The sequence below is a fragment of the Anomaloglossus baeobatrachus genome, chromosome 6 (assembly GCF_048569485.1).
Source record: "Anomaloglossus baeobatrachus isolate aAnoBae1 chromosome 6, aAnoBae1.hap1, whole genome shotgun sequence".
Classification (NCBI taxonomy): domain Eukaryota; kingdom Metazoa; phylum Chordata; class Amphibia; order Anura; family Aromobatidae; genus Anomaloglossus; species Anomaloglossus baeobatrachus.
Genome location: NC_134358.1, coordinates 441,228,884 through 441,249,921, shown reverse-complemented (window position 1 = coordinate 441,249,921; position 21,038 = coordinate 441,228,884). Strand labels below are relative to the sequence as shown.

The 21,038-nt window shown below is 49.9% G+C and overlaps 1 protein-coding gene across 1 annotated transcript in view; it reads right to left on the bottom strand.

Moving 5' to 3' along the window:
* DYNC1LI1 (dynein cytoplasmic 1 light intermediate chain 1) overlaps positions 1-21,038 on the bottom strand; it is a 70,317-nt gene that overhangs the window by 25,347 nt on the left and 23,932 nt on the right. The window contains exon 5 of the mRNA XM_075315239.1: positions 12,530-12,699. Coding sequence (XP_075171354.1) covers positions 12,530-12,699 — 170 coding nt within the window. The remainder of the gene's footprint in view (positions 1-12,529; positions 12,700-21,038) is intronic.

The following is a 21,038-nucleotide window of genomic DNA, read 5'->3' as shown; positions in this document are numbered from 1 at the left end:
AGTCAGAGAGTAGAGACAGTTAGTGACATGTAGCATCCGGTCACCTGCACAACAAGTCCCAGAGTGGAGACAGTTGGTGACATGCTCTGCTCTGACACAGTGTGCTATATGTCACTAACTTGCTCCACTCTGTGACTTGTTGTGCAGGTGACCGGATGCTACATGTCACTAACTTGCTCCACTCTGTGACTTCTGCTGCATAGTACCAACTTTCTCCATTCTCACCAGCACAACAAGTCCCAGAGTGGAGACATTTTATTTATATATATAATATACTATGAAATAGATCAGAAAGACCAAATGATAAAAGCTCTATTACCATGATTGGACAGTGCACACAGGAAGGTGGGGAGGGAACAGTTTTGGTGGAGATCTAAATGGGTGTGAGATAGCTTGCTAGTTACGGCAAAGGATTATGGAAGTTGTAGTAACTGAACCCAGGAAGTCAGGAGAGAGATTAACTCCATCAGAGCTGGAGCCAGAAATGAGGATGTGCTGCTAGAGCACGATAAAAGGTAATATTGCTAAAATAACATAATGGATGTGTGGAGAGGCACATAATAGCAAGATTAATGAGAAAAAAAAAAAAAGCAGTTTTGGTAACAGGACAACTTCTTTGATGAGGTTTATATGAACGCCTGGAGTCCACACTCTGGAACCGCAGTGTGAATGGAGCTGTAGTGAACATGTGCAACAATAACGGGAACTGCAAGCCCCATATCAATCACTTATCTATCTTGTGAAGAGGAGATAAATAGGGTTTCTAGGATAACCCATGTATAAAGCAGATTTATGAATATGGTTTTATAGAAAACAAGATATTGACAGATAGCAACCATAGAGAGTGCAGCTTCCGTTTTCTAAAAAAATTTAAAGAAATTAATATGAACTGTTATTGGTTGCTATGGTAGACAAGTTTTTATTTGTTTGTTTATGAATCCTCCTTTTTGTTTCTGCTCCTCACTGTGTTGATATCTGCGTGCAGTCTTTATGTACTACATGAGAAACTGCATTCAAGAAACTGCTACCAGCAGATCATCAATAAATCATCAATGTACAAGTAGAAACTGAGCAACAGAACCATATACTACACCGTATCATTTAATTACCTGTACATAATTGGGCCATTTAACCTTTATGTTTGCTAGGAATTATAACAAAAATATAGTGTATATAAGAATTTGCTGTCCCCCAGAACGCAAATTCATCCAACTATACAGTCAAAGAGGAGATTATATATATATATATATATATATATATAATGTGTGTGTGTGTGTGTGTGTGTGTGTGTGTGTGTGTGTGTGTTATACAGTACAGACCAAAAGTTTGGACACACCAGAGTTTTCTTTATTTTCATGACTCTGAAAATTGTAGATTCACATTGAAGGCATCAAAACTATGAATTACCACATGTGGAATGAAATACTTAACAAAAAGTGTGAAACAACTGAAAATATGTTCTATATTCTAGGTTCTTCAAAGTAGCCACCTTTTGCTTTGATTACTGCTTTGCACACTCTTGGCATTCTCTTGATGAGCTTCAAGAGGTAGTCACCGGAAAAAGGTTTTCATTTCACAGGTGTGCCCCCTGTCAGGTTTAATAAGTGGGATTTCTTGCCTTATAAATAAGGTTGGGACCATCAATTGTGTTGTGCAGAGGTCTGGTGGATACACAGCTGATAGTCCTACTGAATAGACTGTTAGAATTTGTATTATGGCAAGAAAAAAGCAGCCAAGTAAAGAAAAACGTGTGGCCATCATTACTTTAAAGGGAACCTGTCAGCAGAAATGTCCCCTAAAACCTAACAGATTCCCCCTCTGCAGCTCCTGGGCTGCAATCTATAAAGGTCCCTGTTATGATTGTGCCCACTTTCTGACCGAAAAAAAGTGTTTATAAAGTTGTACCTTTTTGGCTTCTGATTCTGTAAATCTGTCACGGGGGCGGGCTGCCTGATGGCCGTTATTCTGCCCCCTGGTCCTGTATGCCGCCCCCATCGCTGATTTCAATACTTCTGGACGCCGCCCACTGCTCCAGCCATCCCCGCGCATGCCCAGTGCCCATCTCTCGGGGATGAGCACTGTGCCCAGCGTCACCGCTGGTGACGTGCACGCAGGGTTAAGATTATGGGCGGTGCTGTGATGTTTATTCCTAAGCAACCGCCCATAATCGCGGGACCGTGCTTTCCCCCTCGGCCTGCTTCTTTCTGCGCAAGCGCGCTGCTGCTGACCTCACTTCGCCTCCTTCCCATCTTGCCCCGAGGCAGGAAATAGATGGGAAGAGCGCGGAGCAGTGACTACACCGAAAGCGCGGTCCCGCGATTATGGGCGGTTGCTTAGGAATAAACATCACAGCACCGCCCATAATCTTAACCCTGCGTGCACGTGACGCTGGGCACAGTGCTCATCCCCGAGGGATGGGCACTGGGCATGCGCGGGGATGGCTGGAGCAGTGGGCGGCGTCCAGAAGTATTGAAATCAGCGATGGGGGCGGCATACAGGACCAGGGGGCAGAATAACGGCCATCAGGCAGCCCGCCCCCGTGACGGATTTACAGAATCAGAAGCCAAAAAGGTACAACTTTATAAACACTTTTTTTCGGTCAGAAAGTGGGCACAATCATAACAGGGACCTTTATAGAATGCAGCCCAGGAGCTGCAGAGGGGGAATCTGTTAGGTTTTAGGGGACATTTCTGCTGACAGGTTCCCTTTAAGAAATGAAGGTCAGTCAGTCCGGAAAATTGGGAAAACTTTGAAAGTGTCCCCAAGTGCAGTGGCAAAAACCATCAAATGCTACAAAGAAACTGGCTCACATGAGGACCGCCCCAGGAAAAGAAGAACAAGAGTCACCTCTGCTGCGGAGGATAAGTTTATCCAAGTCTCCAGCCTCAGAAATCGCAGGTTAACAGCAGCTCAGATTAGAGACCAGGTCAATGCCACACAGAGTTCTAGCAGCAGACACATCTCTAGAACTACTGTTAAGAGGAGACTTTGTGCAGCAGGCCTTTATGGTAAAATAGCTGCTATGGACAGGCAACAAGCAGAAGAGACTTGTTTGGACTAAAGAACACAAGGAATGGACATTAGACCAGTGGAAATCTGTGCTTTGGTCTGAGGAGTCCAAATTTGAGATCTTTGGATCCAACCACCGTGTGTTCTGTGATGCAGAAAAGGTGAACGGATGGACTATACATGCCTGGTTCCCACCGTGAAGCATGGAGGAGGAGGAGTCTAATCCTCTGAACCGGCTGTTCACTAATGTGTAATCATATGTGCTGCGAGTGGTCACTAGAGCACCTGTACACTATATAAGTTGCTGCAGTGTCAGTACGTATGTGCATGGCCGGGAATTCAATTCAGGCAGCGCTCACTCTAGCCAAGCAAGTAGTGACAAATAAGGGAAAGTGCTGAGGCTGCTTATTGAGGGGCGAAATGGTGTGCTGAGCCCTTGGCTATGTCAAAAGTGTACCGAGGAGGCCTCAGATGCATATGTAATAAACTTAGTTTGATGTAACACTAAAGTAGTGAAATCGATACTTCAGGTATGATATTTATCTGGATCAAGACCTTACATGACTGAATAGTTTAATTTATGTTTATAATTTATTCTGATCCTTAAAGTCATGTCTGTGTTCATCGATTTGAAAGCCCTCAGTCCGCTATGCCCGACAGAGTACTGGCATTACTGTGCAGAAACGATTCAAGGAATGAGAGCAATATATTAAAATTAGAGCATCAAGTTTTTTTTCCTACTTATTTTAAGCCTATATGAATTTCCAGGTCAATGCATATAGAACATTATACACACAACATGACAAATGATAAAAACTAGCAAGTAGAGTAAACATGAGGCTACTGAAACTTAAAGGAGTTGTCCGACATTAGCTTACCAAAAAAATGTTGCGTTTATCTGTGCTGTATTGTCATATAAATCACCCCTACGTTGTTATTTTTTGTTTTCTATCTTTTGTTCCTCTTGAATTATCCCTTTATTCTCTGCAGCTCTTTGTTTACATTCAGCACAAGCAAACTGACCACTTCCTGTATAAAACCTCAGTCAGAGCTGGCACCGCCCGGCCTCAGTGTCCAGCCTCTCCCCCTGCCCGCCCCCTGCACACACATTCCCTGTCAGTATTCTGCCCAGCACCTGACCTGTTATCACTCTAGCAATGAAAAAATAACAGCCCCACATCGGGCTCTGCGCGCCACACACACACACACACACACACACACACACACACACACACACACACACACGGAACTCTGCACCCCACATCACATCAGGCTCTGCAACCCTCCCCCACCCACAAACACACACACGCCGCTCTGTACCGACCCCCACCTCACCATCGTTCTGTACAGATTCCGACCCCCATAGGGAACACATGTGGGCTACATTCACATGACCGTTCCGTTTTTGCGGTCCGCAAAAAACGGTCCATTTTTTCACGGAGGCATCCGTGTGTCATCCGTGTGCCTTCCTTTTTTGCGGACCACAAAAAATGGAAGCAAGAAAGTAAATAGATGAGTAGATATAGAGATGAATAGATAGATATATAACAGGGGGATGAATGAATAGAGCGATAGACAGATAGATAATGGATAGATAGATGAGAAAGACCTATATAATGTCCCACCCCCCTGCATTTTCTAAGCTGGCACCCTTTAGTGACTTTCATGTGGCACTAAAGGGTGCTTAGCCTTGTATTTAGCAAAAAGAAGGGAATTTTGTTACTTACCGTAAATTCCTTTTCTTCTAGCTCCTATTGGGAGACCCAGACGATTGGGTGTATAGCTACTGCCTCCGGAGGCCACACAAAGCATTACACTAAAAAGTGTAAGGCCCCTCCCCTTCTGGCTATACACCCCCAGTGGGATCACTGGCTCACCAGTTTTAGTGCAAAAGCAAGAAGGAGGAAAGCCAATAACTGGTTTAAACAAATTCACTCCGAGTAACATCGGAGAACTGAAAAACCGTTCAACATGAGCAACATGTGTACCCGAAACAACCCAAAAATCCCGAAGGACAACAGGGCGGGTGCTGGGTCTCCCAATAGGAGCTAGAAGAAAAGGAATTTACGGTAAGTAACAAAATTCCCTTCTTCTTCGTCGCTCCATTGGGAGACCCAGACGATTGGGACGTCCAAAAGCTGTCCCTGGGTGGGTAAAGAAATACCTCATGTTAGAGCTGCAAGACAGCCCTCCCCTACGAGGAGGCAACTGCCGCCTGCAGGACTCTTCTACCTAGGCTGGCGTCCGCCGAAGCATAGGTATGCACCTGATAATGTTTGGTGAAAGTGTGCAGACTCGACCAGGTAGCTGCCTGGCACACCTGTTGAGCCGTAGCCTGGTGTCGTAATGCCCAGGATGCACCCACGGCTCTGGTAGAATGGGCCTTCAGCCCTGAAGGAACCGGAAGCCCAGCAGAACGGTAGGCTTCAAGAATTGGTTCTTTGATCCATCGAGCCAGGGTGGCCTTAGAAGCCTGCGACCCTTTGCGCTGACCAGCGACAAGGACAAAGAGTGCATCCGAACGGCGCAAGGGCGCCGTGCGGGAAATGTAGATTCTGAGTGCTCTCACCAGAGCTAACAAATGTAAATCCTTCTCATACCGATGAACTGCATGAGGACAAAACGAAGGCAAGGAGATATCCTGATTAAGATGAAAAGAGGATACCACCTTCGGGAGAAACTCCTGAATGGGGCGCAGCACTACCTTGTCCTGGTGGAAGACCAGGAAGGGAGTCTTGGATGACAGCGCTGCTAGCCCAGACACTCTCCGAAGAGATGTGATCGCTACCAGAAAAGCCACGTTCTGGGATAGTCTAGAAAGTGAAAACCTCCCTCAGAGGCTCGAAGGGCGGCTTCTGGAGGGCAACTAGTACCCTGTTCAGATCCCATGGATCTAACGGCCGCTTGTACGGGGGCACGATATGGCAAACCCCCTGTAGGAACGTGCGCACCATAGGAAGGCGTGCCAAACGCCTCTGAAAAAAGACGGATAGCGCCGATACCTGACCTTTAAGGGAGCCGAGCGCCAAACCTTTTTCTAACCCAGATAGCAGGAAAGAAAGAAAGGTAGGCAATGCAAATGGCCAGGGAGACACTCCCTGAGCAGAGCACCAGGATAAGAATATCCTCCACGTTCTGTGGTTCTTAGCGGACGTGGGCTTCCTAGCCTGTCTCATGGTGGCAACGACCCCGTGGAATAATCCTGAAGACGCTAGGATCCAGGACTCAATGGCCACACAGTCAGGTTCAGGGCCGCAGAATTCCGATGGAAAAACGGCCCTTGGGACAGTAAGTCTGGTCGGTCTGGTAGTGCCCACGGTTGGCCGACCGTGAGCTGCCACAGATCCGGATACCACGCCCTCCTCGGCCAGTCTGGGGCGACGAGTATGACGCGGCTGCAATCGGATCTGATCTTGCGTAGCACTCTGGGCAAGGGTGCCAGAGGTGGAAACACATAAGGGAGCCGGAACTGCGACCAATCTTGCGCTAGGGCGTCTGCCGCCAGCGCTCTTTGATCGCGAGACCGTGCCATGAAGGTTGGGACCTTGTTGTTGTGCCGGGACGCCATTAGGTCGACGTCCGGCCTTCCCCAGCGGCGACAGATTTCCTGAAAACACGTCCGGGTGAAGGGACCATTCCCCTGCGTCCATGCCCTGGCGACTGAGGAAGTCTGCCTCCCAGTTTTCTACGCCGGGGATGTGAACTGCGGATATGGTGGAGGCCGTGGCATCCACCCACATCAGAATCCGCCGGACTTCCTGGAAGGCTTGCCGACTGCGTGTCCCCCCTTGGTGATTGATGTATGCCACCGCTGTGGAGTTGTCCGATTGAATTCGGATCTGCTTTCTTTCCAGCCACTGCTGGAAAGCCAGTAGGGCAAGATACACTGCTCTGATTACCAGAACATTGATCTGAAGGGTGGACTCCTGCTGAGTCCACGGACCCTGAGCCCTGTGGTGGAGAAAAACGCTCCCCACCCTGACAGACTCGCGTCTGTCGTGACCACCGCCCAAGACGGTGGTAGGAAGGATCTTCCCTGTGATAATGAGGTGGGAAGAAGCCACCATTGCAGAGAGTCCTTGCCGTCTGTGAAAGGGATACTTTCCTGTACAGGGATGTTGACTTCCCGTCTCATTGGCGGAGAATGTCCCATTGAAGTGAACGCAGATGAAACTGCGCAAACGGAACCGCCTCCATTGCCGCCACTATCTTCCCGAGGAAGTGCATGAGGCGTCTTAAGAAGTGCGACTGACCTTGAAGGAGAGTCTGCACCCCAGTCTGTAGTGACCGCTGCTTGTCCAGCGGAAGCTTCACTACCGCTGAGAGGGTATGAAACTCCATGCCAAGATACGTTAGTGATTGGGTCGTGACAGGTTTGACTTTGAGAAGTTGATGATCCACCCGAACGTCTGGAGAGTCTCCAGCGCAACATTCAGGCTGAGTTGGCATGCCTCTTGAGAGGGTGCCTTGACAAGTATATCGTCCAAGTAAGGGATCACAGAGTGTCCCTGTGAGTGCAAGACTGCTACCACTGCCGTCATGACCTTGGCGAACACCCGTGGGGCTGTCGCCAGCCCGAATGGCAGAGCTACGAACTGAAGCTGGTCGTTTCCTATCACGAAATGTAGAAAAACATTGGTGCTCTGTAGCAATCGGCACGTGGAGATAAGCATCTTAGATGTCTATTGATGCTAGGAAATTTCCTTGAGACATTGAGGCAATGACGGAGCGGAGGGTATCATCCGGAACCGCCTGGCCTCCACGTGCTTGTTGAGCAGTTTTAGGTCCAGAACGGAACGGAAAGAGCCATCCTTGTTTGGCACCACAACCAGATTGGAGGAAAACCGTGTCTTGTTCCTGAAGAGGAACCGGGATTACCACTCCTTCTGCCTGCAGAAGAGCATCTGCTCGGTGGGGAGGTGGGGACGTTCTGAAGAATCGAGTCGGAGGACGAGAACAGAACTCTGTCCTGTGCACGTGGGCACACTGTCCCTCACCCACCGGTCTGTGACCTGTGGCAGCTAAATGTCGCCAAAGGCGAGCGAGTCTGCCATCAACCGCGGATGCGGAAAGATGAGAGAGCTGAGAGTCATGAGGAGACCGCCTTGGTAGCGGTTCCTCCGGCTGCCTTCCTTGGGCGTGATTGAGCCCGGCCGGCAGCTGAGCCCCTCTGAGGCTTTTCAGCCCTTTTGGACGAGGACAATTGGGACCTGCCCGAGCCTGGGAAGGACCGAAACCTCGGCTGTCCTTCCAGGACAGCATTAATAGGGTAAGTCGCAATGCAGACATTGCGAGGTTACGGACGCCCCTGCGGCACAGATGTACTTGTGCTCAAGACCAGCTGCGCAAGAACAGCTGAAAAGCTTAGGGTGCCCATACGGCTGTGAATGCCGGAGCAACCGACACGCCGATAGCCTCACAGACAGATTTCAACCAGAGTCCATCTGTCTGTCAATGGCATCTGTAAGTGAAGTCCCATCTCCACTGCAACTATGGCTCTAGCCGCAAGCCTGGAGATTGGAGAATCCACCTTTGGACCCTGGGTCCAACGCCTGACCACGTCAGGGGGAAAGTGATAACGTGTATCCTTAATACGTTTGGAGAAAACGCTTATCTGGGAAGCGTGGTGTTCCTGGACTGCTTCTCTGCAGTCAGCGTGGCCAAAACAATACTCAATATACGTTTGAGCTTGAAATGGGACTTCTCCTGCTGTGAAGCTGACTCCTCCGCTGGGGGAGCTGAGGGAGAAAAGATCCAACATTCCATTGATGGACGCTATAGGATCATTCCTTATGGCGTCACCATCCGGTGTATCCGGAGTGAGAGCGGTGTCAGGATCAAAGTCCTGATGAGCTACGTCTACCTCATCATACAGAGAGCCTCCTGGGACCCCCCCCGGAGCACCGATTTTTAATCCAAGTGAGGGTGGCCAGGGAGCAATGATCCAGATTGCCCATGGCCTGTCCGGACTGCAAGTCTCTATCCCATTACAACTCCGTCCCTGTCCTTGGACAGGGTTGAGAGGTGGTTCTTTTGGCCACGTCAAGTAGAGACCCCGGCTGACCAAGTGCTACAGGGGAGCATTGCACCCAATGGGGAGCAGTGCCGTGGAACAGTATCACATGCAGCAAAAACAGCATCGAAAGCCTGTGTTGCTTATATGCTGCTGCCGACTTATAGAGCCAAGAATGGCGACCGTACAGTGCAATGTATATCATACAAGCATAAAGTACAAATGAACACTGCAGCACATGCAATACAAGCAGCATAGAAAGCCTGCTTTTCTGCTGCTGTAGACTAGCCATCTAGGGGAATATAGCCCAGAATAGCGACCATACAGTGCAATGTATAGCATACAAGCATAAGTACAAATGAACACTGCAACACCTGCAATACAAGCAGCATAGAAAAAAACCTGTGCCTCAGCACCCTTGCTTTTCTGCTGCTGTAGTCTAGCCATTCTATGGCGAATATAGCCAAGACTAGTGACCGTACAGTGCAGTGTATAGCATACAAGCATAAATACACATGAACACTTCAGTACGTGCAATACAAGCAGCATAGAAAGCCTGTGCCGTAGCACCCATGCTTTCCTGCTGCTGATGTGTCGCCATCTAAGAGGGCATATAGCCCGAAATAGCGACCTATGCAGTGTACTTAAATACAAATAGACAAACTGCGGTATTTAGTGTCAGCACCCCAGGTGCCGCTTACCGCCCGCCTATAAGCGGGTGTGTGGTCGCCCTATTCCTGTTGGTTGCCCAGAGTCCGTTCTCTCAGCTCGGGCTGCAGGAATGGCTGCCGGCGTCCTTCTCCGGCTCGTGTGAGTAGGGGCGGGCCGTGGGCGTGCCCCAAGTCAGAGCGGGAAACCGGCGTCCCACAGTGTCTAGTGAGAGGGCTGGAGCATGTAAATAAGGCTCCAGCCCTCGGCGCTGCTGACTGTACAGCGTCTCTCCCCTACCCTGATTGACAGGGTGGGGGCGGGAACGAAGCTGAGCTAGGCCGCAAAAGCCGGGGACTGGATTTATGAGCGCCGCCGCCGTAAAAGCGCGGTCGGCGCTAAGTCCCCGGCGCACTACAAGTCCCAGCCGCGCCGCCGCTCCCGGAGCGTCCGGCGCGGTAGTTCCCAATAAATAAAGTCACTCAGCTAGGCTGCAGTGACTGTAACCCTTTACTGTCCCCGGCGCACTAGCACACCCAGCAAGTCTGGAGTGTGCTGTGCCTGTGTGTACGGGGACACAGAGTACCTGAATGGTGCAGGGCCATGTCCCTGAACGGCACTCCCGCTCCACATCCAGCAGGTTCAATGGGTCTGTGGATGGAGCCCGGCCTCAGGGCTTTGGGGCCGGTAAGATCCCACTTCCTCAGAGCCCCTCAGGGGGATGGGGAAGGAAAACAGCATGTGGGCTCCAGCCGCCGTACCAGCAATAGGTACCTCAACCTTACAAACCACCAGTGGGGTGAGAAGGGAGCATGCTGGGGGCCCCATATGGGCCCTCTTTTCTTCCATCCGACATAGTCAGCAGCTACTGCTGACTAAACAGTGGAGCTATGCGTGGATGTCTGACCTCCTTCGCACAAAGCCGAAAACTGGTGAGCCAGTGATCCCACTGGGGGTGTATAGCCAGAAGGGGAGGGGCCTTACACTTTTTAGTGTAATGCTTTGTGTGGCCTCCGGAGGCAGTAGCTATACACCCAATCGTCTGGGTCTCCCAATGGAGCGACGAAGAAAAATAAATAATTAAAAAAAAAACACCGACATGGGTTCCCCACTATCTTTTGTAGCCAGCTAGGGTAAAGCAGACGGCTGCAGCCTGCAGACCACAGCTGGCAGCTTCACCTTGGCTGGTAATCCAAAACAGAGGGCACCCCACACTATTTTAAATTAAATAATTTAAAACAAAAAAAAAGCAGACAGCTGTGGTCTGGTATTCTCAGACTAGGGAGGTCCACTGTTATTGGACACTCCCCAGCCTAAAAATAGCAGGCCACAGCCGCCCCAGAAGTGGCGCATCCATTAGATGTGCCAATCCTGGCACTTTTCCCCAACTCATCCCATTGCCCTGGTGTGGTGGCAAACGAGGTAATATACGGGGTTGATGCCAGATGTGTAATGTCACCTGGCATCAATCCTTGGGGTTAGTGATGTCAGACGTCTATCAGATACCCGACATCACCAACCCAGTCACTAATAAAAAAAAAAAACAAAAAAAAACAACAAAAAAAACACAACAAAAAAAGTTTTATTTGAAAAAACACTCCCCAAAACATTCCCTCTTTCACCAATTTATTGAAAAGAACAATCAAATCCGGGTTCGGCGTAATCCAATAAGAGGGACACATGACTATCCATACCATAGACAATGTCCCCTCAGTCAATGAAGAACAGAATGTTCCCCATTGGCTGGGAGAGCAATGCAGTGACCTGAGCTAACATCAATAGGTCAGCCCAGGTCACTGCAGGGAATGACGAGCGCTGCCAGGAGGTTAGATGAGATCATTACCTGCTGTGACGCGCTCTTCAATCCTGTCAGCGATGTCACTGCCGTCTATGCCCTTCGCGTTCTCAGCAGTATCGCCCGTGACGTCACCGCTAGTGACGTGAGAACGCAGCGGGGATAGGCGGCAGTGACCGTACTGACAGGAGTGAAGAGGAGATCGTCACAGCAGGTAATGATCTCATCTGCCTCCTGGCGGCTGCCAGACCTGCAGGGTGAGACTCTGCATGCAGGCAGACACACACACACACACACACACACACACACACACACACACACTGCAATGAAGGCAGCCGCGGGGCTGGAGCGGGACACAGACGGCACGGGCACTCCTGCTATCCTGAGCAGGGGGCCCGGTGCTGGCAGTGATGCCGTGGGCGGGGAGAGTACGGGGTGCGGGGGCTGTTCCAGATTTGCATGTCAACATGGTCCTGCCCATGTTGACATGAAATGACCGGAAGCAGCAAAATCGCGGCAGGAGCAGTCACATGACCACTCTGAGCCAGGGGAGAGGGGCTTACAGCAGCGCAGGTAAGTGGTCTCTATCTACTTACCTGCCCCAATATAGCCCAATAGTGTAATAATAAAAAAAAAAGTCAAAATAAGCCGGATAACTCCTTTAATTAGAATTTTAGAAGTGTAGCAGAAAAGTGCAGCCGGTGTTTATTGTTTCGACAGTAATACTTAGATCAGTAGAAATTAGTTTAAAAAAAGCCAAAAAACAAAACTACTAATCCAAATGTTTTGTGTCATCCAGTTCTTGACCAAAACATGAATATGGTGCAGATAGAGATCTGTATATTGAAAGACAGTGAATTCTCAGCAAGCCTCATATCAGTAGTTTTATTATACCCAAGATTTTATCTAAAAACACTGGAGTATGAGAAAGGCAAAAGCAAAGGGAATATGAATGAAGCCCTTCCACTAAGTTGTGAACCATGTATGCTGTCACAGTTATTCACCAATGCCTCATGGCCTGGAGAACTGGTGCCAAAAATGCTGTCCCAGCAATCCCAACTTACCTTTGTGCAAACAACTACTACAGGAATGCCAAGATTATGGGTAAGCGTGTCTTCTCCAAGAGGCAAAGTCACACTTTCATCCCGATCATCTTGTGAGGATGTATTTCTTCTTTGAGGAGAAGCAGGGAAGTCATCTCCAGGCTCTACATACTCCTGAAAATTTCTAACCACTGGGGGAAGAAAAAAATAAAAAGATATAATTAGGAAAAACAATCTGGACTCTGTGCAGTACATTTTTAGAAAGGTCGGAAATTCTACTGGTTTCTACAGCTAAATTGGTTCAGAGACGAAAACAATTGAATTTAACTAATTTTGTAGTGTGTAAAAAAAAAAAAAAAAAAAAAATAGAATATGATGCTAAAGAAGGGAATTTTGTTTACTTACCGTAAATTCCTTTTCTTCTAGCTCCAATTGGGAGACCCAGACAATTGGGTGTATAGCTTCTGCCTCCGGAGGCCACACAAAGTATTACACTTAAAAGTGTAAACCCCTCCCCTTCTGCCTATACACCCCCCCGTGCATCACGGGCTCCTCAGTTTTGGTGCAAAAGCAGGAATGAGGAAACTTATAAATTGGTCTAAGGTAAATTCAATCCGAAGGATGTTCGGAGAACTGAAAACCATTCAACATGAACAACATGTGTACACAAAAGAACAACAGCCCAAAGGGAACAGGGGCGGGTGCTGGGTCTCCCAATTGGAGCTAGAAGAAAAGGAATTTACGGTAAGTAAACAAAATTCCCTTCTTTGTCGCTCCATTGGGAGACCCAGACAATTGGGACGTCCAAAAGCAGTCCCTGGGTGGGTAAAATAATACCTCGGTAATAGAGCCGTAATACGGCCCCTTCCTACAGGTGGGCAACCGCCGCCTGAAGGACTCGCCTACCTAGGCTGGCATCTGCCGAAGCATAGGTATGCACCTGATAGTGTTTCGTGAAAGTGTGCAGACTCGACCAGGTAGCCGCCTGACACACCTGCTGAGCCGTAGCCTGGTGTCGCAAAGCCCAGGACGCACCCACGGCTCTGGTAGAATGGGCCTTCAGCCCTGAAGGAACCGGAAGCCCAGAAGATCGGTAGGCTTCAAGAATTGGTTCCTTGATCCACCGAGCCAAGGTTGACTTGGAAGCCTGCGACCCTTTACGCTGGCCAGCGACAAGGACAAAGAGCGCATCCGAGCGGCGCAGGGGCGCCGTACGAGAAATGTAGAGTCTGAGTGCTCTCACCAGATCTAACAAGTGCAAATCCTTTTCACATTGGTGAACAGGATGAGGACAAAAAGAAGGTAAGGAGATATCCTGATTGAGATGAAAAGGGGATACCACCTTAGGGAGAAATTCCGGAACCGGACGCAGAACCACCTTGTCCTGGTGAAACACCAGGAAGGGGGCTTTGCATGACAGCGCGGCTAGCTCAGACACTCTCCGAAGTGATGTGACTGCCACTAGGAAGACCACTTTCTGCGAAAGGCGTGAAAGAGAAATATCCCTCATTGGCTCGAAAGGTGGTTTCTGAAGAGCCGTTAGCACCCTGTTCAGATCCCAGGGTTCTAGCGGACGCTTGTAAGGAGGGATTATGTGCAAACCCCCTGCAGGAACGTGCGTACCTGCGGAAGCCTGGCTAGGCGCTTTTGAAAAAATACAGAGAGCGCCGAGACTTGTCCCTTAAGGGAGCCGAGAGACAAACCCTTTTCCATTCCGGATTGAAGGAAGGACAGAAAAGTGGGCAAGGCAAATGGCCAGGGAGTAAAACCATGATCAGAGCACCAGGATAAGAAGATCCTCCACGTCCTGTGGTAGATCTTGGCTGAAGTTGGTTTCCTGGCCTGTCTCATAGTGGCAATGACCTCTTGAGATAACCTTGAAGCCGCTAGGATCCAGGACTCAATGGCCACACAGTCAGGTTGAGGGCCGCAGAATTCAGATGGAAAAATGGCCCTTGAGACAGCAAGTCTGGTCGGTCTGGCAGTGCCCACGGTTGGCCCACCGTGAGATGCCACAGATCCGGGTACCACGACCTCCTCGGCCAGTCTGGAGCGACGAGGATGGCGCGGCGGCAGTCGGACCTGATCTTGCGTAACACTCTGGGCAGCAGTGCCAGAGGAGGAAATACATAAGGCAGTTGAAACTGCGACCAATCCTGAACTAATGCGTCTGCCGCCAGAGCTCTGTGATCTTGAGAACGTGCCATGAATGCCGGGACCTTGTTGTTGTGCCGGGACGCCATTAGGTCGACGTCCGGCTTCCCCCAGCGGCAACAGATCTCTTGAAACACGTCCGGGTGAAGAGACCATTCCCCTGCGTCCATGCCCTGGCGACTGAGAAAGTCTGCTTCCCAGTTTTCTACGCCCGGGATGTGAACTGCGGAGATGGTGGAGGCTGTGGCTTCCACCCACAGCAGAATCCGCCGGACTTCCTGGAAGGCTTGCCGACTGCGTGTGCCGCCTTGGTGGTTGATGTATGCCACCGCCGTGGCGTTGTCCGACTGAATTCGGATCTGCCTGCCTTCCAGCCACGGCTGGAACGCCTTTAGGGCTAGATACACTGCCCTTATCTCCAGAACATTGATCTGAAGGGAGGACTCTGGCTGAGTCCAGGTACCCTGAGCCCTGTGGTGGAGAAAGACCGCTCCCCACCCTGACAGACTCGCGTCCGTCGTGACCACCGCCCAGGATGGGGGCAGGAAGGATTTCCCCTTCGACAACGAAGTGGGAAGAAGCCACCACTGAAGGGAGGCCTTGGCTGCCCGAGAAAGGGAGACGTTCCTGTCTAGGGACGTCGACTTCCTGTCCCATTTGCGGAGAATGTCCCATTGAAGTGGACGCAGATGAAACTGCGCAAAAGGAACTGCCTCCATTGCTGCCACCATCTTCCCTAGGAAGTGCATGAGGCGCCTCAAGGGGTGCGACTGGACTCGAAGGAGAGATTGCACCCCTGTCTGTAGTGAACGCTGTTTGTCCAGCGGAAGCTTCACTATCGCTGAGAGAGTATGAAACTCCATGCCGAGATATGTCAGTGATTGGGCCGGTGTCAGTTTTGACTTTGGGAAATTGATGATCCACCCGAATCTCTGGAGAGTCTCCAGAGCAATATTCAGGCTGTGTTGGCATGCCACCTGAGAGGGGGCCTTGACAAGCAGATCGTCTAAGTAAGGGATCACCGAGTGTCCCTGAGAGTGTAGGACTGCTACCACTGTTGCCATGACCTTGGTGAAGACCCGTGGGGCTGTCGCCAGGCCTAAAGGCAGTGCCACGAACTGAAGGTGTTCGTCCCCGATGGCGAAACGCAGGAAGCGCTGATGCTCTGGTGCAATCGGCACGTGGAGATAAGCATCCCTGATGTCGATTGATGCTAGGAAGTCTCCTTGGGACATTGAGGCGATGACGGAGCGGAGAGATTCCATCCGGAACCGCCTGGTTTTCACGTGTCTGTTGAGCAGTTTTAGGTCCAGAACGGGACGGAAAGATCCGTCCTTTTTTGGCACCACAAACAAGTTGGAGTAAAAACCGTGGCCCCGTTGCTGAAGGGGAACAGGGATCACCACTCCTTCTGCCTTCAGAGTGCTCACCGCCTGAAGAAGAGCATCGGCTCGCTCGGGGGGAGGAGATGTTCTGAAGAAACGAGTCAGAGGACGAGAGCTGAACTCTATCCTGTAACAGTGAGACAAAATGTCTCGCACCCATCGGTCTTGGACATGTGGCAACCAGGCGTCGCAAAAGCGGGAGAGCCTGCCACCGACCGAGGATGCGGTTTGAGGAGGCCGAAAGTCATGAGGAGGCCGCTTTGGGAGCGGTTCCTCCGGCGTTCTTCTTAGGACGTGACTTAGACCGCCATGAATCGGAGTTCCTCTGACCCTTCTGTGGCCTGTTGGACGAGGAGAATTGAGACCTGCCCGCGGGCCGAAAGGACCGAAACCTCGATTGTACCTTCCGTTGTTGAGGTCTGTTTGGTTTGGACTGGGGTAAGGATGAGTCCTTTCCCTTGGATTGTTTAATGATTTCATCCAATCGCTCGCCAAACAGGCGGTCGCCAGAAAATGGCAAACCGGTTAAGAACTTTTTAGAAGCAGAGTCTGCCTTCCATTCCCGTAGCCACATGGCCCTGCGGACTGCCACCGAATTGGCGGATGCTACCGCCGTACGGCTCGCAGAGTCCAGGACCGCATTCATGGCGTAGGACGCAAACGCCGACGCCTGAGATGTTAAGGACACAACCTGCGGAGTAGAGGCACGTGTGACTGCATTAATCTCAGACTGACAAGCTGAGATAGCTTGGAGTGCCAATACGGCTGCGAATGCCGGAGCAAAGGACGCACCGATAGCTTCATAGATGGATTTCAACAAGAGCTCTATCTGCCTGTCAGTGGCATCCTTGAGTGATGCACCATCTGCCACTGCAACTATGGATCTAGCCGCCAGTCTAGAGACTGGAGGATCCACCTTGGGACACTGAGCCCAACCCTTGACTACGTCAGGGGGGAAGGGATAACGTGTGTCCTTAAGGCGCTTAGTAAAGCGCTTATCTGGAAAAGCTCGGTGTTTCTGGACTGTATCCCTGAAGTCGGAGTGATCCAGAAACGCACTCATTGTACGTTTGGGAAACCTAAAATGGAATTTCTCCTGCTGAGAAGCTGACTCCTCAATCGGAGGAGCTGGGGGAGAAAGATCCAACACCTGATTGATGGACGCTATAAGGTCATTTACTATGGCGTCCCCTTCAGGTGTATCCAGGTTGAGAGCGGCGTCAGGATCAGAGTCCTGATCTGCCACCTCCGCTTCATCCTCTAGAGAGTCCTCCTGCTGAGACCCTGAGCAGTGTGATGAAGTCGAGGGAAGCTCCCAGCGAGCCCGCTTAGGCGGTCTGGGACTGCGGTCCGTGTCGGAGACCTCACCGTGGGACCTATGAGCCGCCCCAGGAGCACTTTGCTGCTCCAACCGAGGGGGGCCTGGGGTCAATGATTCAACAGTGCCCGGGACCTGTGTTACCGGTCTGGACTGCAAGGCTTCTAGTATCTTAGCAGACCATTTATCCATAGACTCAAAGTTTGTCAGCGAATACTGCAAACTCCGTCCCTGTCACCTGGACAGTGGCAGCAGGTGGTTCCACCTGGGCCACCAGTGGCAGAGGCTCCGGCTGAGTGAGTGTCACAGGGGCCGAGCATTGCACACAATGAGGGTAGGTGGAACCTGCAGGTAGCATAGCCGCACATGAGGTACAGGTTGCAAAGTAAGCCTGTGCCTTGGCACCCTTGCTTTTTGCGGACGACATGCTGTTGTCTCCTCTGAGTACAATCAGGGAGGGTATATAGCCAAAAACAAGAAGTGCGGCCGTACAGAGTAAATGTATAGAATATAAGCATATAAATATACACTTTGGCACCCAGGGGGGCCAGCATCTAGTAACAGGTGCGGCTTACCGACCGCCCGCAGCGGTTGTGTGACCACCAGATTCCCTGCCTGGGCCTCCCAGAGCTGTGTTGTCTCTCCTCTCCAGCGTCAGATGCTGATAGGAATGGCTGCCAGCGTTCTGTGGGGAGGAGGGGGCCGTGGGCGTGCCTTTAGAAAGTGCGGGAATCTGGTGCCCCACGGTGCTCAGTGAGGGGGGAGGAGGATACAAAGTATGCTCCAGCCCTCAGCGCTGACGTCCAGTGCAGCGTCCCGCCCTTCCCCTGACTGGCAGGCCCGGGGGCGGGAATATGCGGTACTAGGCCGCAAAAACCGGGGAGTAAAGTTTTAAGCGCGGCCGGCAAACAAGCGCGGTCAGCGCGGTAGTCCCGGCGCACTAACACACCCAGCAGCTGCTGCAGCGTGCATAACACAGGCGCTCTATGCGCCGTCCCCAAGGGGACACAGAGTACCTCAGAGTACCAGGCCTGTCCCTGACGATACCCGGCTCCTGTCCAGCAGATTCCCCCAGGGGCTGCGGAGGGAGCACGGTCCCAGTGCCTGGAGACCGATTAGGATCCCACTTCGCCCAGAGCCCCTAAGGGATGGGGAAGGAAAACAGCATGTGGCTCCTGCCTATGTACCCGCAATGGGTACCTCAACCTTAACAGCACCGCCGACCAGAGTGGGGTGAGAAGGGAGCATGCCGGGGGCCCTTTTATGGGCCCTCTTTTCTTCCATCCGATATAGTCAGCAGCTGCTGCTGACTAAATTGTGGAGCTTGCGTGCATGTGTGCCTCCTTCGCACAAAGCATAAAAACTGAGGAGCCCGTGATGCACGGGGGGGGGGTGTATAGGCAGAGGGCAGGGGTTACACTTTTTAAAGTGTAATACTTTGTGTGGCCTCCGGACGCAGAAGCTATACACCCAATTGTCTGGGTCTCCCAATGGAGCGACAAAGAAATTAGCTTTTTTGCTCTAATTTTCAAGATACAGAGGGGGTTGTTATTACTTGTCACACCTTTCATGCAAGCTTATATAAAATTTGGTTCTATTTTATCATCATTATTGCATTGTTAGTAGCTAGTCTTTCACATCTTTTATTTAGTCTATTGAGCCTTCAGCATTCTATCATATTAGGGTGACTAATCAAAAAATGCCAATTCAGCTACGCTGACTTAATCCCAATTACAGCTGCATCATCTATTTTCAGAAATGCTCTTGGTACAAAGTATACAGTTTTAGGATTTCTTAGCATAGTTTTTTAGCCTATTGACATGTCTCTCTATGTTTTGTTTTCCAGATATGCCTCGTTCTTGCATTAACAAATCAGATAGTTTTTGCTACATATGCATACAAGGCACTTTTGCGTCAAAAAAACTAAACCTGACTACCATGATAGGGAAAGCCTACAAACTGTATTTTGGCTGCAGAATTGGAAATCAGTACTAGAGTTTGGCTCCACACATATACTGCAATAGATGGGTATCACATCTTACCCAGTGATTGCACGGGAAGAGGCAATCTATGCTTTTTATAGTTTCGACTTGGAGAGAGCCAACAGATCACAATTCCAATTACTATTTCTGCATTGTGCCCTCTATTAGAAAAGGAGTTTCAAGGAATAAGTAGACATTACAGTATCAAAACATTCCATCTGGAATACATCCAGTATCACATACAGAAGACCTGCTCCTAAAGCATCAGAAACATTTTTAGTGGAGTCAAGGGAGGATGAAGAGCGCGTTTGGTGTCATGAAGCATCTTCCTCTCATCCAGACTTTGTCAGCAACCTCAAGTGAACTGCGCCTTATAACACAAAGTGAACTGAACGATCTTTTTAGCGGGCTTTACATGCTGCGACATCGCTAGCGATGTCGCGAGCGATAGCACCCGCCCACGTCGGTGGCGCGTCACGGGGTGATCGCTGCAGTAGCCAACAATATCGCTACAGCAGAGTCACACGCAATTACCTGTTCGCCGATGTCGCTGTGGCCGCCGAACAATCTCTCCTTTAAGGGGGAGGTTCGTTAGGAGTCACAGCGGCGTCACTAAGTGGCCACCCAATAGAAGCAGAGCGGCGGAGATGAGCGTCTGGAGCATCCCGCTTATCTCCTTCCTTCCTCATTGTCGGCGGCCGCAGGTACAATGTTGTTCCTCGTTCCTGTGGTGTCACATAGTGATGTGTACTGCTGCAGGAACGACAAACAACCTGCGTTCCAAACGAGGAACGATTTTTTAAAAATGAACGACGCGTACACGACGAACGATTTGACCCCTTTTTGCGATCGTTACTGATCGTAAAGAGGTGTCACACACAACGAAATCGCTAACAAGGCCGGATGTGTGTCACCAACACCGTGACCCCGACGATATCTTGTTTGCGATATCGTTGTGTGTAAATGGGCCTTTAGACTGAACTCTTAGATTCCAGACTACAGCAGTGGAATATCCTAGCTGGCGATGTTGGGACTTTTTTTGTTCTCAAACCATGATAAACATTTTGTCCAATACGTCTTCACGGAAGGTGATCTTGTGGCAAACAACAGCATTCTAACTAGTGTCTAGACATGCTTTACTTATATGAATTGTTGCCAAGTTTAAAATAAATATCAGAAAACTGTCAGAAAATTTTCTGCATCTTTCTATTTGCAAAAATAATAATGTTTCAAAGCACTGAAACTTTGCAGCATTTATTATTTGTAGCAGTAAAACTATTTAATATAACAGAAACAGGAGACAAACAAAAATGTTAACTTTCGATTTTGATTCAGCACGCTTTCATACCTGAACCTGACAACCTTTGAAACTATGTAGAAGTGTAATGTCATAAAATGTGATTGTTAGGAGTCATAAGCTGGGAACCGCACCAACCACTAGAACGAAGGACAAGGTCTTTTCAGCTTTAAAGGGAACCTTTCACATTTATCATGGCCCCCAAAACTACCATTATCTTTCAGAGTTATATTCCTGCGTTTTAATCAAGTGTGGGGTGGGACAAAACCCTGCTGATACATCTGCAAAAACACTTGCATTGCAGGTCATGAAATGCTAATTGGGCAAGACTAATCTGCCATAGGCATCTCGTGCTGTGGACTAGTTCTGGCCTCGGGGGCTGTAATCACAGACA